General features: G+C 39.6%; 1 protein-coding gene across 1 annotated transcript in view; it reads left to right on the top strand.

Annotated features, from left to right (window-relative positions):
* Window positions 1-18,441, top strand: part of LOC149089329 (aldo-keto reductase family 1 member B1-like) — a 28,153-nt gene extending 9,712 nt beyond the window's left edge. The window contains exons 7-10 of the mRNA XM_089237970.1: window positions 7,734-7,812; window positions 8,957-9,040; window positions 14,106-14,200; window positions 18,261-18,441. Coding sequence (XP_089094096.1) covers window positions 7,734-7,812; window positions 8,957-9,040; window positions 14,106-14,200; window positions 18,261-18,303 — 301 coding nt within the window. The 3' untranslated portion in view covers window positions 18,304-18,441. The remainder of the gene's footprint in view (window positions 1-7,733; window positions 7,813-8,956; window positions 9,041-14,105; window positions 14,201-18,260) is intronic.
* Window positions 18,442-23,883: the final 5,442 nt, after the last annotated feature.

Here is a 23,883-nt window from a genome sequence, read left to right as displayed (position 1 = left end):
TATATATAGTTCACAAAAACAAGTCCATCAGAATTGGAAAGTGATCAATATTATTTGTCAACATGCGAATCAGTTCCATATCTAGAATATTGTTGATCAGTATTGTCACATACACAAATACAACTCCACAACAGGCAAATTGCCCAACGAGGTGGCTGACTTAAGAACATCATGGATCCCCGAGCCATTTTTTGGAGGCCCTACCTACAACTGCTACACCACATATGCACCCCGCCCGGTGAAGGCATATCATAGATGTAAGAATAATTGCGGACCTAATACACTGCCTTGAGGCACAGAGACGGTAATTTTTTTGATAAAAAAGTAAACTAATTGATGATAAAGTATCACCAATTTTAACCTGGAAAGTTTTTCCAGTAATATAGTGGTAAAAAAAATGATATAATAGTAAGGAATATGTAATTCAATCATTATGTTTAGGAGAGTGACAAAGTCGCACTTATCAAAGGCTTTGCTAATGTCTAGAAAGATGGCAGCTGCATGTTCTTTGTGGTTGAAAGTGTCTGTGATGTATTCAGTAACTCTGAGTAGTTGAGTTACACAAGAGTGTTTCCTCCTGAAACCATGTTGTTCAGATCTCAGTAAGTTGTTTGTGTCATTAAATGATTCAAGTCTAGCGGCAATAATTTTTTCAAATACTTTACTGACGTTTGATAATAGGCTAATCGGTCGAAAAGATGAGGGTTGAAGTATATCATTTCCTGGTTTGTGGATGGTCTTAATCACTGAATGTTTCCACGGTTTGGGAAAATAATGAATTGAAAGTGCAGAATTGAAGATTTCGGTAAAAGCAATGAGCATGTTAAAAGGTAGATTTTTTAGGGCCATATTGGATATGTTGTCAGAACCAGCTGCTTTTTTTGTATTCAACTTAGAAATTATCTCAATAATTTCATTGATATTTGTTGATTGAATTTGTTCATCATATTTATTAATGTAATGATGGACGTATCTTACCACTCTATTTCTGAGTTCTACTTTTGTAGAGAGTGATTGTATATGATTTGGCGAAAACTGTTTTTCGTAGGTTTCTGCAAAAGTATTTACAATTTCATTGTCCGTATAGACCATAGTATCCCAAACTTTTTGTTTCATCGTCCCCTTCATCAGCAATTTGTTTCCTCTCATCGCCCCCCCCCCCCAACTCAAGTGAACCCATAGGATTTTATGTTAAGTCCGTAGCTTCTATCGCCCCCCGGACCATTCCATCGCCCACCAGGGGGCGATATTGCCCACTTTGGGAAACACTGGTATAGACCATGCCACTCACTCCCTGGATTTTGGTAATTTTGTTGTTATTGCTTGGCTTGCAAATTGTCCAAGTTTTCCATACTTTCCCATTTTCACATGTTGCATTTTCTGTAAAGTTACTAAATCTGTTATTGATAAAATTTTGAACATCTAATTTTTCTTTATTTAATTTATTCAGTGTTATCTTGTCTGAGCGCCTTCTGTATTTTTGCCATTGACTTCTGATACGATTTTTGTGTCTTATCTTTTGATAGGCCGTATTTATTTTCTGTTTGTGGAGTAATTGTTGTGGATTGTTGCAACGCTTGTTGGATTTTTAATGTGATTTGTTCAACAGCACTGTCAATAATAGCAGGTATTGGAGGAATGCTATTATTTGGGCCTTCAGTTGATAAAATCTCTTGGAATTTATTCCAATCAGTACGTTTAAAAACTTATTGTGTATGTGGAATTGGGAAATCTATTTGGAAAAAAATAGGATTATGTGATGAACTTAAAATAGTTTTCGTGTACATGTGGATATCACACAGAAAATTTTTGGAAAGACCAAAATCTATGACATCCGGACGATATCTTGGGCAAGGTGGAATGTGCGTGGGTATTTCAGAGGAATGGATTTCTATGAAATTATCTAAGCAAAATTTCCTGAGAATACGGCCACATCTGTTACTTCCTTTACTAAAAAATATATTGTTTTTGCTATTCCAATATCCGGCAACTAATGTATGAATGTCGGTATTATAAATGTGTTCCAAGAGGGGGGATATCAATAGTGTTTTTGGGAGGTTTGTATATTGAGCAGAAATTAAACTTGGTTCTATTGATAAAAATTGTTATAGAACAAGCTTCCATTTGTGTGGATTGTGGGAGTGTATTTTCCTGGAATGGTGTGTCTGATTTAAAATATGCTGCAGTTCCGCCACCTCTGTTGTGCAGTCTATCTTTCCTGAACTCGACATAACATTTAGTTTTATTTTTTGACTGGGTAATAATCAAGTTTCGGATACTAGAAGTATGTCGACCTGATTGATGTAAAGTTCTTCTTTAAGTTGTCTTATGTTATTTCTTAGACCATTGGCATTCCAGGCCATAATGCACAATGGTCTATTAAATGAATTATTCTTATACTAATTCTTGGTTTGGAGAATGGAAATCAGAACTTGAAGTACTCTTTCAATTTTGTCCTTAGGGATGCCAGCATTGTTCAAAATTTGACAAAAAGTTCCACTAAGTTGCTCAATTTCAGATGGGATGTTTTGAAGTTGTGTGGTTTGACAAGAAAAGTTTTTGTTAGCTCAATTATTAATTGAAGGTTTTTTATCAGAGTTGTTTTGTGGGGTTTCCGTAATATTAATAATTTGGTTATTAGGATTATTATTGTTCTGATTGTCATTCAAAGTTTGATTGTTATTTTCTAATTGTAGAATCATTTACCTCAGAAATTGAGGTAATGTTCATTCTTTCAGTGAGAGTCAAAAATTGATGCATCACCTTACTATAGGTGTGTTTAGCATGTTTTTCGATTAAATCAAGTTTAATTTCTTGAAGAGGTTTCGAGTTTTCTTTTCCTTTGGAGAGTAGATGCAATCCAGCTCTGATAGTGTTATCATTGTCCATTTGTTTTTGTAAATTAGTACGAGTAAGTTGCTCATCAACAATCGGCAAAAATATATTATTAGTCCAGTTGTTGCTTCTGGGTGAAGGTTTAATTGTGAGGGGAACTTGTCCCATCATAAAATTTTCATCAATATTGTCAGTGATAGCATCACTAGGTAGTGAAGGAAAGTCCATCAGATTAGGTCCTTGAAATTCCGTAGGAACTTTTGGAATGAATAATCGTGCTCTATTCTGATTCTGGATTGGTCTGATTTTGCAACCAGAAAATGTCGCTGTGTGTGGGCCGCCGCAATAAAAGTATTTAATCTTGTTTATATTGCCTTTATCCTGGCAAAGACGGGTTTCATGTTGATTGGCACAAAAGGCGCAATTTGGAGTATTTTTGCATCGATATGAACTGTGTCCATAGTTTTGACAGGATCGACATTGAATTGGGCTTTGTAGTCGTTTGTAGCGTTCAATTTCAATAGGGATATCTGATATACTCTTAATATTAGCAAATTCCTTTTCTGCAACAGAAATTTCCACTAAATAGAGTCACAATGTTCTTCCAGTGTGATAGTTCTTCATGTTACTGATTTTAACTGGATTAAATTTCTGTTGAGCCAAGTTTGCCTTGATTTCTTGTGTATTTATGTTTGCCGGTAATCCACGGATCACAAATTTTAATGTCCTTTCACTCTGTGTAAAATATGTGTAGTATTTAAAATTTTTACTGTCAAAAAATTTTGTTATGGCTCGATGGTCTTTTTCCGAGAAAACCTATACAACCACTGTGTTATTAGTGGTTTTTCTAGTGACCACAGTATATTCGTCCTCATTGCTATCACTGTCAGAGCTGTCGGTGACAGCCAAAGAGTTTCTTGGATTAGTTGTTTGTGCTCCCACAGTGTTGGTGGGTGAGGACTTACAAGCTGCAGTAATAATATCTGCTGTATTTGAGGTGCTAACCCCAGAATTAATTTGTGTGGGGATGGGTTGTGTTGGCGATTTGGATGCATCTGCATCATTAGTTTGCAGTAAAAGCATATTTGGGTTTATTGATATTTCATTTGAGTTGTTTATGCTATCAACAGTTGGAGATTTGGGGTTAAACTCAGTGGCAACAGCGCTCTCATCAACAGATGTTGTTGGCACTATTTTTAGTTTGATCTGATTCACTGGTTGAACAACTACTTGAACTAGTAGTAATTGAGCTGCCTTCATTAGTTGTTGTGCTAGTAGATTCTTCACTAATAGCACTTGATACAGCAGGTGGTGGTGTGGGGTCAATATCGTTTGGGACAAGGTGAAAACTCAAAGATCAGAATTTACAATTGACCCATTTTGTTCATTAGGATTTCTAATAGGTGTATGAGAGAGAATATCATAATTATCTGTTTTTGTCAATTGAGAATTTTCTTTTTTTTCCCCTTTTTTTTCCTTTTATCCTTCCCTCTGTCCAAAGTTGGGGATGTTTCAATAGGGGTAGAAGTAATGTTGTCACTATCTTTCAGGAAGCCAACCGACATCTTATGCATGCAAGACTCGAAATGAAGGGCATCAAAATATTCAATACTTACAAAAAAATCAAATTTGTCGGACTTCTCTTGTTCAGATGCCATTTGTCACACTACATAATCAATAATTATTGTATCAAACTTATTGGCAATAGAACAATTCTGCCCCTCATGATTTAAATCATCACTCAGTTTTTGTTATCTCTAACATAGATAATCAGCAATTCAGTAAATTTCTTTCTGATCTCTGGTGATTCACCAGCATCCCCAAATCCCCATCCACAAAGTTTTCTTACCACAGATTTGTCGGGATTCTCAAAAGGGCACACTTTACCCATTGTTGACACATAAATTAACCACTTACCTTGAAGAGGTAATCCAAAAATAGCTGGAAAAAAAATAACACGGGGGCAAATGAGGGCAGACGTATCACTGGGGGGGGGGGGAAGAGAGAAAACATGCTGGAGCAAGTAGACGAATTGAGCACTATATCCAGAAGCACACATCGGAAGAAGGGGAGTAATAATAGAAGCACAATCCGCAGGCACCGCAGACAAGGCAGGACACGAGGAAATCCGTAGAAACGAAGAACTCCGTAGACTTGCCGGGGTTATCTTCACTAACTTCGTGTACGATATGATACTAACACGTAATCTTCATGACGAAGCAGGAGAGCGATGAAAATGCGACTGTACTCGATCTTCATTTTTTTTTTCGGGACAGCCGGACGCGTAAAGTCAGTGGCGTTCGAGCCGGGGGGTGCTCGAGCACCCACGGTAATTTGTGGCACGGGTCTGAGCACCCCCAGAATTCATAGAGAAATCGTAATTTCCAATATATAGTTCAAGACGAGCACCCACAAGTTCGAAACACTTCCTTCCGACGCCCCTGCGTAAAGTGAAAACACAATTTTCGATTTCTTGGTTCGACATGTGTCCATAAACGGGATGATATCTCAGGGACTATATATATATATATAAAATTGATTTTCAGACGTGTATATGCCTTTACAACGGTTTGTCACTTCTTTAATCCTGTTATATGTATAATAGTTTATGCCTTTATAATGGTTTGCCACATTTTCAATATACTCTCAGTAATGAGGCTTTTTGAATAGACGTCATAATCATCATCAGCATCGCTTTGAAAGTCAGGAAAAGGGTGACCCTCATAGAAATCAGTGCTAAAATTGTCGATTTTACTGTAGAAATGCGGAAATTAGTGGGATTTTCCGCCCCATCAATAATTTTAAAAATTGTATTGAATTCTCAATTTTTGAAATATTGAGGTCGCTTAGAGATATACGAAGCCCAGGAGATTAAAAATGAAGTAATTAGCCGGACCTACTTTTGAGTTAGACATTCATGCAATAACATTGATTTCAACTTTTTATTTACATCTTCTCAAGCATGAAAAATAATGTCTCCGTATTGTCTTTTGATATTCAACTGCATTAATTCATAGTTTAGGATGTTTTAAAATGAATTATGGGCCCGTAAAGTACATCGAAGAAATTCCACAGCTTCAATTAAGCATTTTTGAAAGCTGAAACAGGCAGATGGATAAATTAAAGTTCGTGGGGGGGGGGGGGTCGAAATACCTAGCGCCCTTAGAAACGAATATATATTTTTTTCCTTTTTTTAATGTTTCTTTAAATCTAGATTTATTTATTTCATGAAGTCGCTCAGGAAGTCGTCATATTGGTTAACTTAGACACGGTTTGCATGTCCCTCAAAGAAAGCCTCAAAGAAAGAGGGAGATATCACGTGATCCAAACAGCCTCATGGAAGAAAACCCGGGCAGCGCCGGGTATTATAGCTAGTATATATATAAAATAATCCGATCCGAATGAACCAAGTGTTGTTTTGAAGAGAAGTGTTATGTGTTACAACTCGTTATATACATGGTTGTTTGTTTTTTTTTTAGAATTTATCGCAGAAACTCGGAAAGATAAAACGCTGTGAATTGGAAAAAATTGAAAATCTCTCAAATAACCCGATATATGAGGGCAAAGTACAATCAGAATTACAAAATTTGTATACGAATGCGTAGAGCATAAAATTCCAAAGAGAATGACACCAAAACGTCGGGCCCGAATCCAAAACCAATGCGCAGTACTGTCGCGAATATACAGGACGATGACTCAAGTACCTTCTTCGCAAATTACTGGCGAACCATTGACCTTAGAGGCGCACTTCCACTTGGAAAAAGTATCCAAAGAATGTGTGTAGATTATATATACATCATTTGTATTCCAAAGGGTTGTACAGTTATTAAAATTTTAAAAAAATGAACTTTTATTTTGTCACTCATGTCTGAATGAATGAATGAACGCCAGGGTCTCTGCCACCGGACTTATCCCGTTGCCGAGATCTCTTCCAGCCCAGCTTCGTGGCAGAGTCTGGAACAAAGTGAGTGCACCTAACAGTCTGAGTGTGTAGCTAGTGTTGTGTCTGATATTTCAGTGCTGCCATCTATACTTCAGATTGTGAGTGAAGTGTAATGATTGAATATTTGTAACGTTGTAGGCCTGCTGCTCTCTGTGGCGAGACTTTTTAACGGGGAGATGGGCTCGCATTCGCGCCTTGAAGTTGGGAACCACAGATAACCAAATTCAGCCGACCACCACTGTGGCGCCGGTGGGGTTCGAACCCGGATCCCCGCGATGCGAGTCCGTCACTATGACCACTCGACCACCACAGCGGCTTACTCGTGTCTTAAAAACCTAATTAGAAAGTTGTTGCCCTGTCTCTTCTGAGGCCAGAAAAAAATCCATGTTTCAATATATTCCAGTGCAATATTCGAATCCAAAAATCGAAGAAAAGTTGGGAAAGGAAAGCATAAATAAGGGGAAAGGAGCGTTGTGTCCATTGGGTTTCACTGTTGTTTCATAAATGTTCTCTTATTTTTGAATTCAAATACCTTTGCGAATATTCCAGATAGAAACGTGGAATTTTTTCTGCTGTCCTCAGGAGATTCAGGGCAACAATTGTCTAATTGGAAGTTAGAGGACAAGGGGACCGTAAGAAAATTTAGATTTTTTATCTTGTGATACACCGTATTTTTTCAATCTCAAAACTGGTACAGGGTAATTTTTGAACGCCTTTTGAGCATTTATTTTAAACTGAAAATCTCTACGACGGACGATTGATGAGATAAAGGCCTCATTGGCACTCACAGGACACCCTGTATATAAATCGACAGACACCCAGCATAACAATAGCAGTGAAAAGAACGGTGTTTTGTATTTGTTTCCATAGAACTTACGATATAAAATTCCGTTAAAAACCTTGAACGGGTTAACTTTGAATTTGTTGAATTTACTGAATAAATGTGTGTTTTCAGGATTCTTGAAATACCAGATTTGCTTGGAGACCCGCAGATCAAGGCCTTTGCAAAGAAATACAGCAGGACGCCAGCTCAGGTACAGCTTGTTATAAATCCGAAGAATCTCATCGATGCTTTAATGCAGCGCTTCCCAAAAATGGGCGATATCACCCCCCACGGGGGCGTAGAAGTTATGGGTATAACATACAAGGTGTCCCATAAATTCAAAAATATTTTAAAAATTCATAACATTTGAATGAATTGGTATATTTTTATGCGGTTTGCAAAAAGGTTATTCTCACGATGGGGTGGGGGGTTGGTATAGAAAAATCATTTAGTTCAAATTTTTGTCGACGGAGGGCGCTGTGTGAAAGCAAATCACTGTCACTGGAAATATGCAAATCCTATGAAATGCAAGGGTGTACGATTAACAGCTCATTTCTGAATTTTCGTGTCACTGGCGGTTTTATATATTTTTAATAAGTAATATTAATATAAAGGTTTTTTTTTATATTTGACATTGGTGGATAAAGTGCTATTGGGGGAAGTCTCTTGTTTTAACTCGGCCACGAATCGCCGGCTGAAGCTTCACGAACGTTTTGGACACAGAAAAGTTTGAGGATACATTCAGGTACCAAATCCTGCAATTGCCTTTCGTACTGCGCCTTCTATCGACAAAAATGTGAACAAAAAATTTTTTGCACAAAAATAAAAGATCCCTTTTTTGTGGGGTCGGAAAAATCTTCGAAATTTTTTCGCAATATCTCCATTCAATTTCCCAATTCCTTTAATGTTTATGAATTTTTTAAACTATTTATACGAATTTATGGGGCACCTTTGAAAATCCTTTGGGTTGGCTCGAGTTGGGGGCGATGAGAGAAAATAGTTCTAGAAGGGGGGGTGGGGTGATGAAGCATAAAGATTAGGAAACTCTGCTTTAATGGGGTAATCGACATTAGACCAATAATGTTAAACGGTGTTCGCTCTCTCAAAAACACTTTCTTGTCAAAACTGTCCAAAGCGTTACTATTGCAGTCCCCCCCCCCCCGCCTCCAATTTCATTGATTATCTGTATTATTCGCACCTAGCAAAGTTAGAACCACTGATTTCCACTGAGCTATAAGGAAAGGTTTCTATGGATATAGCTCAGTGCTAATCTCTAAGAGTTTTTGACAGTAAATAAATAAATTTTTCTGTTTAATGGAATTGCCACTATTATATTTTGTATCTTCTTTATCTAGATACTTCTTCGATACTTGGTTCAGCGCGACATCGTCGTGATACCCAGGAGTTCGAAACCAGAACGAATAAAACAGAACATCGACGTGAGTAATAAACAACCATTCTCTTTTTGTTTGTATTTGTATTTGTATATTCGATTTTGGGTCTCCGGTTCAAAAGCAAATAATGCTACATGCGAGGCTGTTCCGCAAAAAAACATGGGGGGGGGGGCGCCTTGACACACGTGAGACACGCTTCCTCACCCCCCTGTTGAAAGTAGGGGTCTCCTGAGGGACTTTCCAAGCCACGGAGTATGAAATGTTTGTTGGGTCCATGATGAATTTCGTCGTGAAATTCACCTTCCGGCTGCTGATTTCTGCGAAACTCGGATATTTTCAACAATTATACAGCAAATTTTCCTCTCAAGATCAAAAATACGGGAAAATTCCCGAAATTACCTATTGTTGCCAAATTGTTAATTGTTGAAATTTCTTAAAATTAGCCAAAAGCACGGGAAATAGAGGGTTTTTAGATACAGCTCCGATTCAAAAATTACAGAATAACGTAAAAAATTCATTACGTGATTTACCAATAGATTTTACTTCACTACAATGAAAATGTCCAACAATTTTCAAACTGTCGGCTGATTCTACATACTTTGCAGAAAAATGCAACATATAAATAAAAACTGAAACTTCACAAATTTTCAAAAAATCGACATTTCGGAAAAATCACAAAATTACAATAATTTTTAACTTTATTTAATTAAAAATTACGATCATGTTACAAAACTTATGACAAATCACTCAAAATGAACTCAAGTGTTCAATGTTTTGTGGCATCTCCCTTAGCCTTAATAACGTCTCTCAAACGGTTTTGCATGGTATCCACTAGATTTTTGCAATCATTTTTACATTGATACTTGTATCCGCACGTGGTCTTCAAACTCATTAAAAGTTCGTTTTTGTATTTTGGAGCGAACTTTTGAATGTTTTTCTTCATGACACCTCGTAAATTCTCGATGAGGTTCGAATCTGGTGAATTTGATGGCCAAAAAAGCAATTTAATTTATTTTTTTTCCATCGAGACAAGCAGTGGTCGATTTCGAAGTGTGAGAATATGCAGTCTTGTTGGAAGATGAAATCATCATCCAATGAATCTTCAGCCGATGGTATCATTTAGTATTCTAGAATTTCTCAGTATACATCGGGATTCACTCTTCCGGTCAAAGTACAAAACCTCCCTGGGCCCTCAGAGCTCATACAACCCCATACCATAACGGAAGTAGCAAATTTCAATGACCGCTTCATGCACTGCCTATATTAGTGAATGCTTCATGGTTAAGACGCTAAACACGGATATCTTCATCACCGTGAGACACACAGAATACCGATTCATCACTTTAGCAGTTAACCAGCGGCTGCTGTTTAGTTTTGCGCTAATCAAATCGTCGACAGCATCAATTCGCCTAGCGCTATTTCATTCCATTTTCTGCTCCTCTTCGCTAATACTCGACCCCCCATTACCAGTGTCTCAAAGTTCTTATCGTTATTTATTCCAATTCTCTATCTCCTTTCCTTAGTTACCAAGAAGCCAACTCTAACCGAGTGTCCTTCCCCGTTTATTTAGATTCTCATGGAACTTCAAACAAGAAATTGAAAAGAATATTCTGCACGCGCGGTTCACGTACAAAGAACTAAAGTTCCACGGGAACCACTAATTTCGAGCAACGGTTGAAATCCTGTTCAACTGGAACCCTTTTCCACTGGGCAGTCTTCAAATTTTGGTGATCGGGGTATGTTGAAACTATACCTGTTACACTTTTTAAAACGCTATGGTTTGCGGGCTCGACTAGCCGCGCTAACTTTCGTTCTTGTGTACCAACTCAAATCTGTAGCAACTTTGGATCTGGATTGCCAGCTGAGTTTGCGGAAACAAAATTTCATTCTGGATTGCGGGTTTAGTCAGCCCAGAATAAGTTCGTTCTTGTTTGTCAGCCTAGACAGAAACCGCAATTTTTACTCGGAATAGTCTTTGACAGGCACAAACGTTCTGAGAAAAAGCCTCGTTCCGATTCGCGCCCTTTATCCGCTCTTTGGAAGTTACGGGTCGTAATTTAAGTTCAGTGCATATTCGGTTAGTGCAAGACTAAGTAACAGCAGCCGCTGTTTAACTGGCGCAACGTCGGCAGCATCAGAGCTTCAAGCGCTACTTCAGGATATTTTCTCCACTCATCTCCTCTGACACTCTTCTCCCCATTATCAGTCTCGCAATTCTCTGTCTCTCCTCTACCATCCCCTCCTTAGTTACTGAGATACCACTATTAACCACGTGTCTTACCGATTCATTTTGATTCTCGTAGGGATTATCGAAACGGTTGAAGCGAATATTCTCTATGGTCCATGTATGAAGAACCAAAGCCCCACGGTAACCAACAATTTCAGGTTTTACGAGGGGAATCCAGAGTTTCACTTAAATCGTCTTCGGTCCACGCGGCACCTTTCGATCTGGTTTACGATATTTGAAAGAAGCATGACCTTTCGCTATGGTGTGCAAGCTTGGGCAGCTCTACCAACTTGCTAGTTTGCAGGTTCGGGACAGCAATAGAAACCTGCCTTCTTGTTTGAAAGCTCAGAAATCATGATAAGTTTATGTTTAAGACTAAAACGACGACAGCCGCTTTTATCGTTGACAGCATCTAATCGCCAAGAGCTATTTTTCTATTTTCTGCTCCTCTTCGCTAACACCCTGCCTTCCACGTATAACCAGTCTCAAAGTTTGTACCATCATCCATTTCAATTCCTTGTCTCTCCTTCCCCCATCTCCTCCTTAGTTGCTCAGAAAACACAACTATAACAAACAGTGCCCCCCCCCCCCACTTATTTTGATTCCTGTGGGGCTTCTAGAAAAGACAAGTGGACCATAGAAAATATTCTCAAGAGCCAAAGCTCCACAGAAACCAATAATTCTACATTACGGGGAAATCCAGTTCACCTAGAACCTTCATCGGTTCACAGAGGTGCCTTTGCATCTGGTTTGCGGGCTGGAGCAAAAAAAGTTCTTGTTTGCCAGCCTAGACAGCCGCCGCAACTTTCGCTCAGGTTAGAGACCTCGACAGGTACCGAAACTTTCGTTCTCCGGAAGTCTTCTGCGGTACCTTCGTAAGTAATAGCGGCCGCTGGTTTGCTATCATATCTTCGACAGCATCTAACCACCAAGAGCTATTTCATTTTCTGCTCCTCTTCGCTAACACCCTTGCCTTCCATAACCAGTCTCAAAGTTTGTGTCATCATCCATTCCGAAATTCAATGTCTCTCCTTCACCCATCCTTTCTTTAGTTGCCGAGAAGACAACTACAGCCAACAGCGCCCTCTTCGATTTAATTTGATTCCCGTGGGGATTGGGAGCTTCTAGAAAATAGAATATTCTCAAACTTCGACGACTCACGCGGCACATTTCGAAATCCGCGTGACACTTTCGTTCTGGTTTGAGATTCCAGACAACTGCGATACCTTTTATTCTGGTTTGAGCAGACGTTCAGTGTATATTTGGTTGGCACAAGACTAAAGGCTGAAACACGCTACACTGACATGACAATGACATCACGTCAGTGTAGTGTAGTGTTTCGGACTTGAATAACAACAGCCGCTGGTTATCTGGCGTCGGCAGCATCAGATCTCCAAGCGCTACTTCAGGATTTTTTCCCAGTCATCTCCGCTGATACTGTGCTCCCCATAACCTGCCTCGAAGTTCGTATCGTCATCCATTCCGATTCACTGTCTCACCATCTCCCACCTTATAGTTCCCAGGAAGTCGTTTTGAACCATCAGTGGGGCCTAAAGCGGCTTAAGACAAATGCTCATCCGTTATTATAAGCGGACACAGGGGCGAATCACCAAAAATATGCATGGTGAATGGTGAATGGGGGGGGGGGGGGTCCCCCAGCACAATAATACAATTTTTTCACTGTACGGGCGTATACTTACTGTATACGCCTATGCCCTTTCAAGACGTCTTTTTACAGTTACAAAATTTACAGTTTTCTTTGTAAATTACTCCACCATAGTTGAAAATTTTACAGACAAAAAATTCCTGCAGTTATTTCTTCTTTATCAGCTAGTTTGACATCCCTTCCCTAGCTTAGTTCTTTCACATGGCCCCCACGAGGGTGGGGGCTGACAGGGCTCTAGCCCTGATGCTCGGAATGATTCTCGTCATTTTTTTGTTCTTAGTCACTTTAACTTACCAGTGAAAGTCTGATCTGGGGGCCCGCAAATGATCCCAGCCTAGGGGAGCCATGCCCCTGCACACCTGCATTACTGCGAATATAGCCCAATGGTGACTGCCAATGATAATGGGGGGGGGGGGGTCCATTTCAGAGGCAATGTGCATTTAGTAAACTATTGACCACAGAAAAAACGAGCCCTAATCACCCACAGGGCCGCAACTGAGGGGAGCAGGCGGGTCTCGTGCCCCGGGCGCTAGACCTGAGGGGGCGCAAATTCCATTCTGAAAAATCTCTACTTCAACATTACAAGAGGGCGTCAAAATGCGCGCGGGCCCCGCGAAATTTTTTAACGAATACCGATATAGCGAAAACCCTCGTTTTAACAATAACTTTTCTAATTCCCCCCCCCAGATAAGTTTACGTAGGAAAAATGACAAAAAAAAAAACCTGGAATTCCTTTATAACGAAATTTCATTATAACAAAGTTATTTCTTCGGTCTCTTGGAATTCGTTATAACGGGACTCGACTGCATTTGAATCACCCCCCCCCCCCATCCTTTTAAAAAAATAAAGTCTGTCAATGACCCTCCCTTCAACCACTTTTGAAGGGGGTTCCACCTTTTTTTGTGTGGATCCCCCAGATATACCTAGTACACTTGGTATCATGACTCCCCCCCCCCCCCACACCCGGGAAGACCCCTAGGCTGGGATCTTCGGCGAGGCCCTCAGATCGGAGTTTTCACGGGCTTTTCCATAGTAAATTGTCAAATAACAAAAAAGACGGGAGTCATCTCGGGCTGGAGCCCTGTCAGCTCCGCTCTTATGAAGGCCATGTGTACCTAGGCGCCTTACCCTTATTTGCATATACACGTAGCCCATTTTATGTACCCTTTCTTTTGTGGAATTAATACCAGACAATTCCTGTTTTGTTTCGTTCATAGATTTTGGATTTTGTTCTGTCCGATGAAGATATGAATGTTCTGAAATCAATGGGAGAAGTCAAAAATCGTATTTGCAAGTACGACTTTTTTCCAGGGTAAGTTATTCATCATACGCGTGAGTATATGTTTGCATGTCCGCAGTGCCATTTACTGCCGTTTTGTCCGCGGCCGTCTTAAGAGCATCATAGGCTCCCGGGCCAAGTGATTTCACAGAGGCCCCACCTGTTAAATTATCGAAAAATTCAACTACTTCTCATTTTTCTGAAGCCCTTCTTCCCTTGAGGGACCGAGTGGGCCCTAGCTTAAACTCGAAAAATGGGTATTTCCATTTGTTTGATTTGAATTGTTGGTGCTGCCATCTAGTCTCAAAATTAGAGATGATTACAGCCCGGAAGTTGAGGCACTATAGAAATGGTCGAAATAGACAGGCAAAAAGGATGAAAAAAAGTAACTAAACACAAAAGTATTGAGGATCCAAAAACTAGCTGAAAAATCGGTTGCATTTAATCCCTCTATTGTTTTAATTATAGTGTGTAATAACTGCATTATAATCCAAATTAAATTGATTTCACGTCCAAAATAGAATGTTACTGGACTCTCAGGAATAGGCCAATTCCAGGGCCGCCATTACCAAACGCATGGTCGGCAGAGAAAATGATCTGTGGGGGAGCTCTCCCGATTTGCGAATAATTCTCGTTTATTTGTTGTATACAAGATTCATCGAAAGACTGGTTATTTGTGCAGATGAAGATTACAAGGAGAAGAAAATTCATCACTGCCCCCACGGGGACTCGAACCCCGGTCTCGCGCTTGCCGGACGAGAGCTCTACCATCTAAGCTATGGAAGCAGATGGGATATTTCAACCTTGGAGAGTCGGTACATGGACCGTACATCGAACCAACTCGATAGATCCAAGGTTGAAATATTCTATCTGCTTCCATATCTTAGATGGTAGAGCACTCGTCCGGCAAGCGAGAGATCGGGGTTCTTGTCCCCGTGGGGGCAGTGATGAATTTTCTTCCTTGTAATCTTCATCTCCACAAATAACCAGTCTTTCGATGAATCTTGTATTGACAAGTGGAGAGGACGTTTCTATATGTATTTGTTGTATTATTTGGAATAATCATTATCATTTCTATAGTTGAAACATTGAATGTGTTGTTCGATTTTTGTAAAAAGAAAAAAAACCATTTTTTAATATTACCACGTATGCGGGACTCCTTCGAGCGCAGGGCCTCGTGTGGCCGCATCTGTCGCACACCCCCTGTGGGCGAATATTGTCAATTTAATCCAATACTAAATATGAATATTTAATAAATAGCCATGATTGTTTTCAGAGCATTTATGGTGCAAAAAATAAAATCAAAACAACATGGGCCTCAGAGCCCTGTCTGCTCCTTCCCCGCCTTGTGTGAGTTATGACATCAATTCAAGACCTCTTGGGACAATCATCGGTCCGCTATACACATACAACGCAGTCCAGTGCCTGAGCGAGGCATATTATGTGCAGCCTGTGCGAAACAAATTTCTAATTTTCCTCTACTTTTCTAACACGGACTGCGTTCATATGAAACGAAATCATTCACTTCTAACATCGTCCGGTCAAAGCAAAGTTAATGCATGCCAACACCAATCTCTCAGATCACTTGGTTGCGTCTAAATGGTAGTTGAAGGAGGGGGGGGGGGGGGCTTTCTGAGATGATAATTAATACTGAGTGTTGAAACATTTTAAAAAGAGCAATGAAGTTCTCAATGCTCGAAATATTCAAGTTTTACAGATTATGGCCTCTGAAATAAACTTGAAACTATGTTAAAATAGGCATTTCTGGGCACGAAAATTTCAAAAAAAATAATTTTTACCGAAAAAGTTTGAAGATAGGGGAAAAAAAGGCATTTATGGCATTTTGCGGCAAAATGCCATAAATAAGTTCAGGCAAAATTAAGAGCTCTAGAGATGACTAATAAGATGACTAATACATAGGGTGACCATACGTCCCGTATTTCCCTGGACAGTCCCGGTATTTTCTGTTTTTTTGGCTGTCCCGACTTTTTGGCAAAAGTGTCCCGGCTTTTCCCGTATTTTGCACGAAGCCTACTCGAATTTTTATTCTTTATTGAAGTCAAAGATTGAAATTATTTTTCAACTTATAAATTATATTATGATAATCACAACTATAAACGAGAATATTAATCTCCCACGTTTGTCTTCGTGAACGTTTTTTTTCGTGGAATTCATTTTAATCCACTGCAATTAGCAGTAATGCTACATTTTCCGCCATTGTAATTTTTCCGTTATTTCAACAATATTTGGCTACTTGGTTCGGTTTTGGCAATAATTGCCGATGTCCTATATTTGCAATCCCAATTTCCCTTACTTCTCTCGAGGAAATATGGTCATTCTACTAATTCAGAACCAAGGAAGAAGCAGACTAGAAATAAAGTGTGAATTTCAACTGTTCTAATACACTGCTTTTGCTGCCATCTATTGCCAAAAAGGAAGATGACTCAAATCGTGATAATGAATTTCGAATCAAGAAGCCACAATTTTTATTCAATGTAGTTCCCTACGAGAAAAGCTCACAAACTGAACTGAATGGCAAGCTCAGTACTTTCTTAAGAGCATAAGGAGCCATCAAAAACAAAGTACCTGGAATGAAGCAAACCACAGTGAAACTCGGAGTCGGTAACACCGTGACAAGGTCTCCTATAATGGGGCCCGGACCAAACGAATGCCACCAAAATTATTGAATTAATAAGCGCAAGATTTATTTTATTTTCAACTTATTTTAGTGGAGCCCTCAGGAAATTTTTGGGGCTCCCGCTCCGGTTCACCACTTGGTGTTTGCAAATTACTCTGTTCTCATATATATATATTTGTTTTAATTAATTACCAGAAAAATTTCAAATTTCGTCCTTGTTCAGGATCGTTTAGTTCGGGAACGAAAACATTTTTTTGGGACTCCTTTCCCCTTCCTTGCAGTAAATATCTTTTATACGCATAATTTATGTCTACGATAATTTGCTTGAAGGGCTATTAAGGAGCTCCTGGTAGGCTACCCACTCGCTTCCACACTTTTCTGGTCAATCTTCTGGTCGTTCACTGACCTGGTCACTCCTATGCTTACAAACTCTCAACATCAATATTTTGGTCATTCACTGCTCTGGTCTCCCCCCCCCCCTCTCTAAAAATTTCCTATATTGCATAACGTAGCGTGTAATTTTGTCGTTCAGCACAGATAGCGAAATTCTGTGCGCAGAAAAACAACAGGTCTGCGCAGGTGTAAAAATTAGAATGTGCCCCCCCCCCCCTTCTCATCTGGGGGGAAAAAAGTCAGCAGGCACATTTCATGTAAGAATAAAAATTTTACTTTCTCTGCGAGAGCGTTTCGATGCTCACCAATGGTGCCGGTGCCCCCCTTCCCCACATCCTGGACCAGGTCCTTCTAGACTGAGTACTTTGATGGGTAAATTTATAGCTTAAAAAAACAATAGTAATACTTGTCCCGGGCCCATGCCATCATTATGTGTGTGTGGGGAGGGAGGGGTGTCATGGAGCTCACTTAAACCATTGAGAGTGGATACTTGATTTCGTATTCAGTTAACCCCGTATGAACATTGGAAGAGATATACTAGGAACTCTGGGGAGGAAGGGGCGGCACGATGATGATGTCAATTCATCGCATTCCTATGTGAAAACTCCTGTGCGTATATTCCTATGTACATTACATACATTAAATCAGTCGGCTGCGTATGCAGAATTTTCTCGAGAGAGGGCTTTTCATTTGTTTTTTCTTCTAAAGAGGTGGGGGGGGGGGGGGTTAGAACCAGGGCCGTCTTAAGAGCATCATGGGTCCCCCGTGCCAAGGGATTTTTCCGAGGCCCTACCTGGAAAATTTTCAAAAAATTCAACTACTCATTTTTGAGGCCCCCCGGGTGGACCCATGCGTTAAGACGGCACTGGTTACGTCACAGAAGCAGTGGTACATCTAGAATGTATTAGATTTAGCAATTGCTGCTCCGAGAAAATGTCTCGTGATGAGCGTAATGTATGTGTCAGTAGAGATGCCACCTATTTTCAGAATGGAAAATGAGTCGATTTATAGTTCAAGTTTTTTTGTTCAAAAAGTTCACTTTTTTCTCCATATATATTGCAGGATGGTGGAACATCCAGAATATCCATTCAAAGAACCATATTGAAAGGACAGTTGTCAAGTGAACAGAAATTCGATGCACTGGATTTCATGCGCCATTTTGTATAATCTCGTCTAGCGTACAATATCGTTCAGTGTACAACGTTAGTTATTATCGTTCAGTAAAATGAATGTGTCTTGATTATTTTGATTGCGACGTATTTTTCACGTGTTGGATCCAAATACACACCATGTAATAAAACTTCACGGCATTTTTAACCAAATCATTATTCTAGAATGTTACATAAGGGGCCGTTCAAGTATTACGTAAGCAAATTTTAGGCCATTTTTGACCCCTTCCCTTGTCAGCAAAATTTTGTCATCAGCTCTGCTCCTCTGAATCCTAACTCATATTTTCATAAAGGGTGGTTGATGACGTAAGCATTATCCAAATCCCACCTCCCCCCTTGTCATCAAAAGTCAGCAGCCCCCTCCATCGATGATGACGTAATACTTACACGGCCCCTAAGCGGAAATATGCTTCAATTCCTGGAAGGGACGGGATACGCGATGGTGATGATGTTACCAGTAGATATATTGCATATTTGTACAGTGTTCTTCAACCACTGTTTCACGGACCGGCGCCGGTCCGTGAAACATTTCGCCAGATTCTTTAATTTCTCACTACATGATTGGAGAGCTACTACTACTGAACCACACATGCACCTCGTCTATATTCCTCTGCGTTATCGCCCACTAGACAGTCAATTCCTATTCAATAGGAAATAGCACAAATGTTTCAACTGTCTATAACGATAATGTCTATTTCCTACAGTATCGTTATAGACAGGTTTTATTATACACCTGTTCCTTTTTAATTTTTATGATTTTTTAAACTGTTCGCAATTTTATGGGATACCCTGTACATATATGATAGAACAGTGTTCTTCAGCTACTGACCCTCGACCGGTGCGTGGGAATTTCCTGCCTGTCCGCGAAGCATTTCGCCAAATTCATAAATTTGACACTTTTAGATCAGTGGCTCTCAAACTTTGGTCGTGGCTCCCAGAATAGGTTGGTGGATATTACAAGATTCATCGAAAGACTGGTTATTTGTGGAGATGAAGATTACAAGAAAGGAAATTCATCACTGCCCCCACGGGGACTCGAACCCCGGTCTCTGGCTTGCCGGACGAGTGCTCTACCATCTAAGCTATGGAAGCAGATAGAACATTCCATCCTTGGAGCGTATATATACATGTTGAAAAGCACCGTACATGGACGGCGTCAGCAATCAACTAATAGCTCGTGAATGACAAAGGCCAGTCTTTCGATGAATCTTGTATTGACAAGTGGAGAGGACGTTTCTATAGGCATATGGTAGATATTTTCCAATATAAAAGAACCACTTAAGGCACTATCTCCAGCTCGCAGCGACGCCCCTGGAATGAACGCCAGAACTTTGCCACCGGACTTATCCCGTTGCCGAGATCTTTTCCACGCCCCTAGGAACCGCGACGCACACATCGAGAAACACTGCACTACATGATTATTAGAGCTGCATTATCGTTGGCTGAGAACAATGCTTTTAAAACTTCTATTTACGAGGGGGGAAAAAAATTCTTCAACCGTGTCCGTAATAAAAACCAAAGAGGGGAAGTGAATGCAGCGCTTTATATCACACAAACAACGCTGAAACCACTTATACAGGGTGGTTCAAAACTCAAGGCACAAACTTTTGGGGGAAGGTAGAAAGCAATAAAACAAAACAGAATCACATAGGAATGTATGACCAGAAAACCCAACCTGAGATCAACTGGAGGATAAACCAAGACGCAGAAATGACAAGCCAATAATGGGTGGGAAAAACTCTTTATATTTTAATGATACTTTACACGAGGACAGTACGTGCGGTGGCGTAGAAAAGGGGGCTAGGAGAGGGAGCGATGGCTCCCTCAATCAAAATTTTGTCTACATTGGCACCTATTCTTATTTTTGATCGCTCAAAAAAAAAAATTGGGGAACACTTAATTCATGTCTTCACCATTCATTCCTTCAAACCGAGCACAACTTCGGTCTACCACCCTAGGCAATTTACTACCGATTGAGTTGTGTCGGAAGTGTGTCTTTCCCTCCCAAAATCTCCTGGGTCCCTGGACAGCGAAAACGATTATATACATCACACATAATACACAAAGCTATGCCTTCATCAGCTAAAAGAATGAATACCGAAGTGGAAAAAATAAGAAAACTCCTTTCGTACGTTCCTCTTGCAATGTCTCAGTGATTGGCTTTGCCCTATTCATTTCAGAGAAGCAATACAAAAGTAGAAGAATTTTTCTTATCGTTTTTTAAAATTGTTTTCAAGTTCTTCATCTGAGAGCACGCGCTATTTATGGGCACTTTGGCTAGAGTTTTAACTCCTAGAAATACCACCATATTCATGGGTACCTTGACTAGAGAGTTTGAGATCCTATACCACTTTAAAACTATAGGCGCAGTGGCATCTGCTACGGCATGTTGCCTAAAGTTGTTCTGATGTTTCACGACATAAAAATACTCATACTGCTGCTTTAATGAAATGTTTCCAATCGAAAACCTTACTCAATACAGACTAGATTCCAGACTGTGCCACAAAGGTAGGCTGGAAGAGATTTCAGTAACAGGATTAGTCCGGCTACAAAGTTTTGGCGTTCATTCATTCATTGCGCCTAGGTGCAGAGCCATCAAAACAGCAACATGGGCCCCCGGGCCAAATAATATTCAGGAGGGGGGGGGGCGTACCAAGCTAGAAGTATCTATGTACTAGGTATTTGTCTCTCACTCACTAAAATAATAGTGCCACATCGCATTACCCTGCCGTTACCCCCACCCTATGCATTTGAGGCCCCGAGCCATACCTGAGTTACGGGCCTAAACGTCAAGCCAGCCTCTCAGGCAAACAAGCCGAGAGCCTATGTGATGTGACCCCCCGTCTTCTTCCTTTTGAAAACAGGGTGCTTTCCAACGAAGAAACAATTGTAATGAAACGTTCAAGAATGGTCATCTTACCACGTTGCAGCAGATTGCTATGACAGTCACAGTCGTGTAATGTCTAATTTGCTTATAATAGAAGTGTATATGGAAGAAGAGCGTGACAATTAGATGGAAGTATAAAATTTTTGCTATACATTTCACATCTTAGAGATTGATTATATATTTTTACTTTTTTTTAAAAATTACTTTTAAAAATTTAATCTTATTGTTTTCTCCATTGATCAATTTTCCGGTTGTAGCCCTGGAGTTGTATTTGTATAAATACTGAAATATTATTCAAATTTTGAAAAATTTTCAAAAAATTGAAATATATAACCTAATCAATCCAAAAGTAATTAATTGAATTTCAAAAGATCAACTGAAAATAGAAAAAGTAAATTAAATCTATTTTTTATTGAAATTTGAAGTAGGCTACTTTCTAAATTTGCGCCTAAATCACGAACAGAAAGAAGGCGCCTTATCCAATTTCGCTCCCCTACTGACAAAAACCTGGCTACTCCACTGGTGGTAAGATGCTCGTCTACCACCGTGAATGTTGCTGTAACGGCCCCAGGTTCAAACCCAGGGAGAATATAGATAAGATATTTTCCCTAATGAGCTTGAGGCAACCACTGATAGATGGCTCTTTTATTTCCAACCCAACTAAATTAATTGCAGTAAATTTCAATACAGTGATATGGCCAGAGTTGGTGTTTGGTGAAGTAGTATTACGAAGATTGAAATTGATTTGAAGAAATTATTGATCAATTGTTGCTGTAACTAAAATAAATTTAACATAATAAACATTCAGACACAGAAAACTGGTGTCATTCCGTATTGTCGTCAGCCAAAAATTCATTTGGGAAAACAAATATATAAATTGACAAAATAAGTAGAAAATTCTTGAAACCGGCACGAGGAACCACTCTAGAAAATATTACAGAGACACCACTCAAAGAAAGTGTAGTCATACCCTACGATCCAATACTCTCACTGAAGATCAAACTGATTCTTAAAAAGTTTAATCTAACAACCATAGATGTGCCCCCTAAGGATGCTATACCGCAGAATAAACAATGGGGCATTTATTACATTCCATGTGGTGATTGCTCTCTTGGTTATATAGGACAGACAAGGAGACCCATAAAAGCATGATTAAATGAACACACTCGCTGTGTTAAGAATCAGGAATGTGAAATATTCCTTATTATAATGAATTATCTCTTGAAGGGTTGGGTCAAGCTCAATACATTTTTGGAATTGTTTCAGTTTCCTCTCACTAATAGGCAGTGATCTGGAAATTTCATGTACAACATGCAACATTTCTGGATCGTCTACACACGTGTCTTTAATGTAAGCCCTTGACAATGCATCAGCAATATGCATTTGACAGCCTGGCAAGTATTCAACAGTGAAATCATACTTAAGTAATTTGAGAAGCATTCTTTGTAATCGAGTTGAGATCTTGCCGATGGGCTTATGAACTATTGAAATCAATGGTTTGTGGTCACTTTTGACAAGTACTTTGTGGCCATAAATCAAGTTGTGAAATTTTTCAAATGCAAAGACTATGGCAAGTGATTCTTTCTCAATCTGGGCATAGTTTTTTTCAGTTTCTGACAGGCTCTTGGATGCAAAAGAAACTGGATGATCTTCTTGCAATAAGCAAACACCGAGCCCATCTTTGGAACTGTCACACTGAATAACAATAGGCAAGGAGTCGTTAAATACTTTCAACACAGGGGTTGAACTGATCAATCTTTACAGATTCACGAAGCTTCGATCTTGCTCGTGGTTCCACTGAAACTCAATGTCTTTCTTTAGCAGTTCCCTTAGAGGAGATGTCACAACAGACACGTTTGGAATGAACTTTGCTAAAAAATTAACCATACCAAGCAATCTCTGTATGTCATTCTTGTTGGATGGTTTTTCAAACTCCATAATTGCCTTCACGTGGCTTGGATCAGCTTTTATTCCATCCTTAGAAATTAAGAGGCCCATATACTTACTTGACTTCATTAACTCTAAAATGAAACTTATCAGGGTTGAATTTCACATTGCTTGTTTTTGCCCTTTCTAAGACTTTCAGCAAGATTTGATCATGTTCTTTCTTGTCATTGCCTGCTACTATCACGTCATCGAAATAGATCTCAACCCCATTTATGTCACCAAACAGTTTTTGACTGGCTTTCTGAAAAACCTCTGGAGCAGAGCTAATTCCAAATGGCAACCTGTTAAATTTAATCCGCCCAAAAGGCGAATTGAAAGTGCATAGTTCTGAACTGGCCTCGTCCAAAGGTATCTGACAAAATCCTTCTTTCAAGTCAAGCACAGAATAAAACTGTTTACCTTCTAACTTACTGATAACTTCATCAGCTGATGGGATAATGTGATGTTCCCGCTTTATGGCTTTGTTGAGATTTCTGGGGTCAAGACAAATTCGTAATTTCCCATTTGGTTTTTCTATTATTACTAGGCTATTGACCCAATCAGTTGGTTTGTGAACTGGCGATATAACACCGGATTGTTCCAGCTCGTCTAATGTTTTGCCCAATTTTTTATATAGCGACTGGGGTACTCTTCTGGGGGCATTTATTACAGGCACTACTTCATTCTTTACAAATATGTTATG

This window comes from Pholcus phalangioides, unplaced genomic scaffold (assembly GCF_987345545.1).
Source record: "Pholcus phalangioides strain wild (caught in Gottingen) unplaced genomic scaffold, Ppha-v1.0 ptg000002l_1, whole genome shotgun sequence".
In the NCBI taxonomy this organism is placed as follows: Eukaryota; Metazoa; Arthropoda; class Arachnida; order Araneae; family Pholcidae; genus Pholcus; species Pholcus phalangioides.
This window is presented reverse-complemented; position numbering and strand designations above follow the sequence as displayed.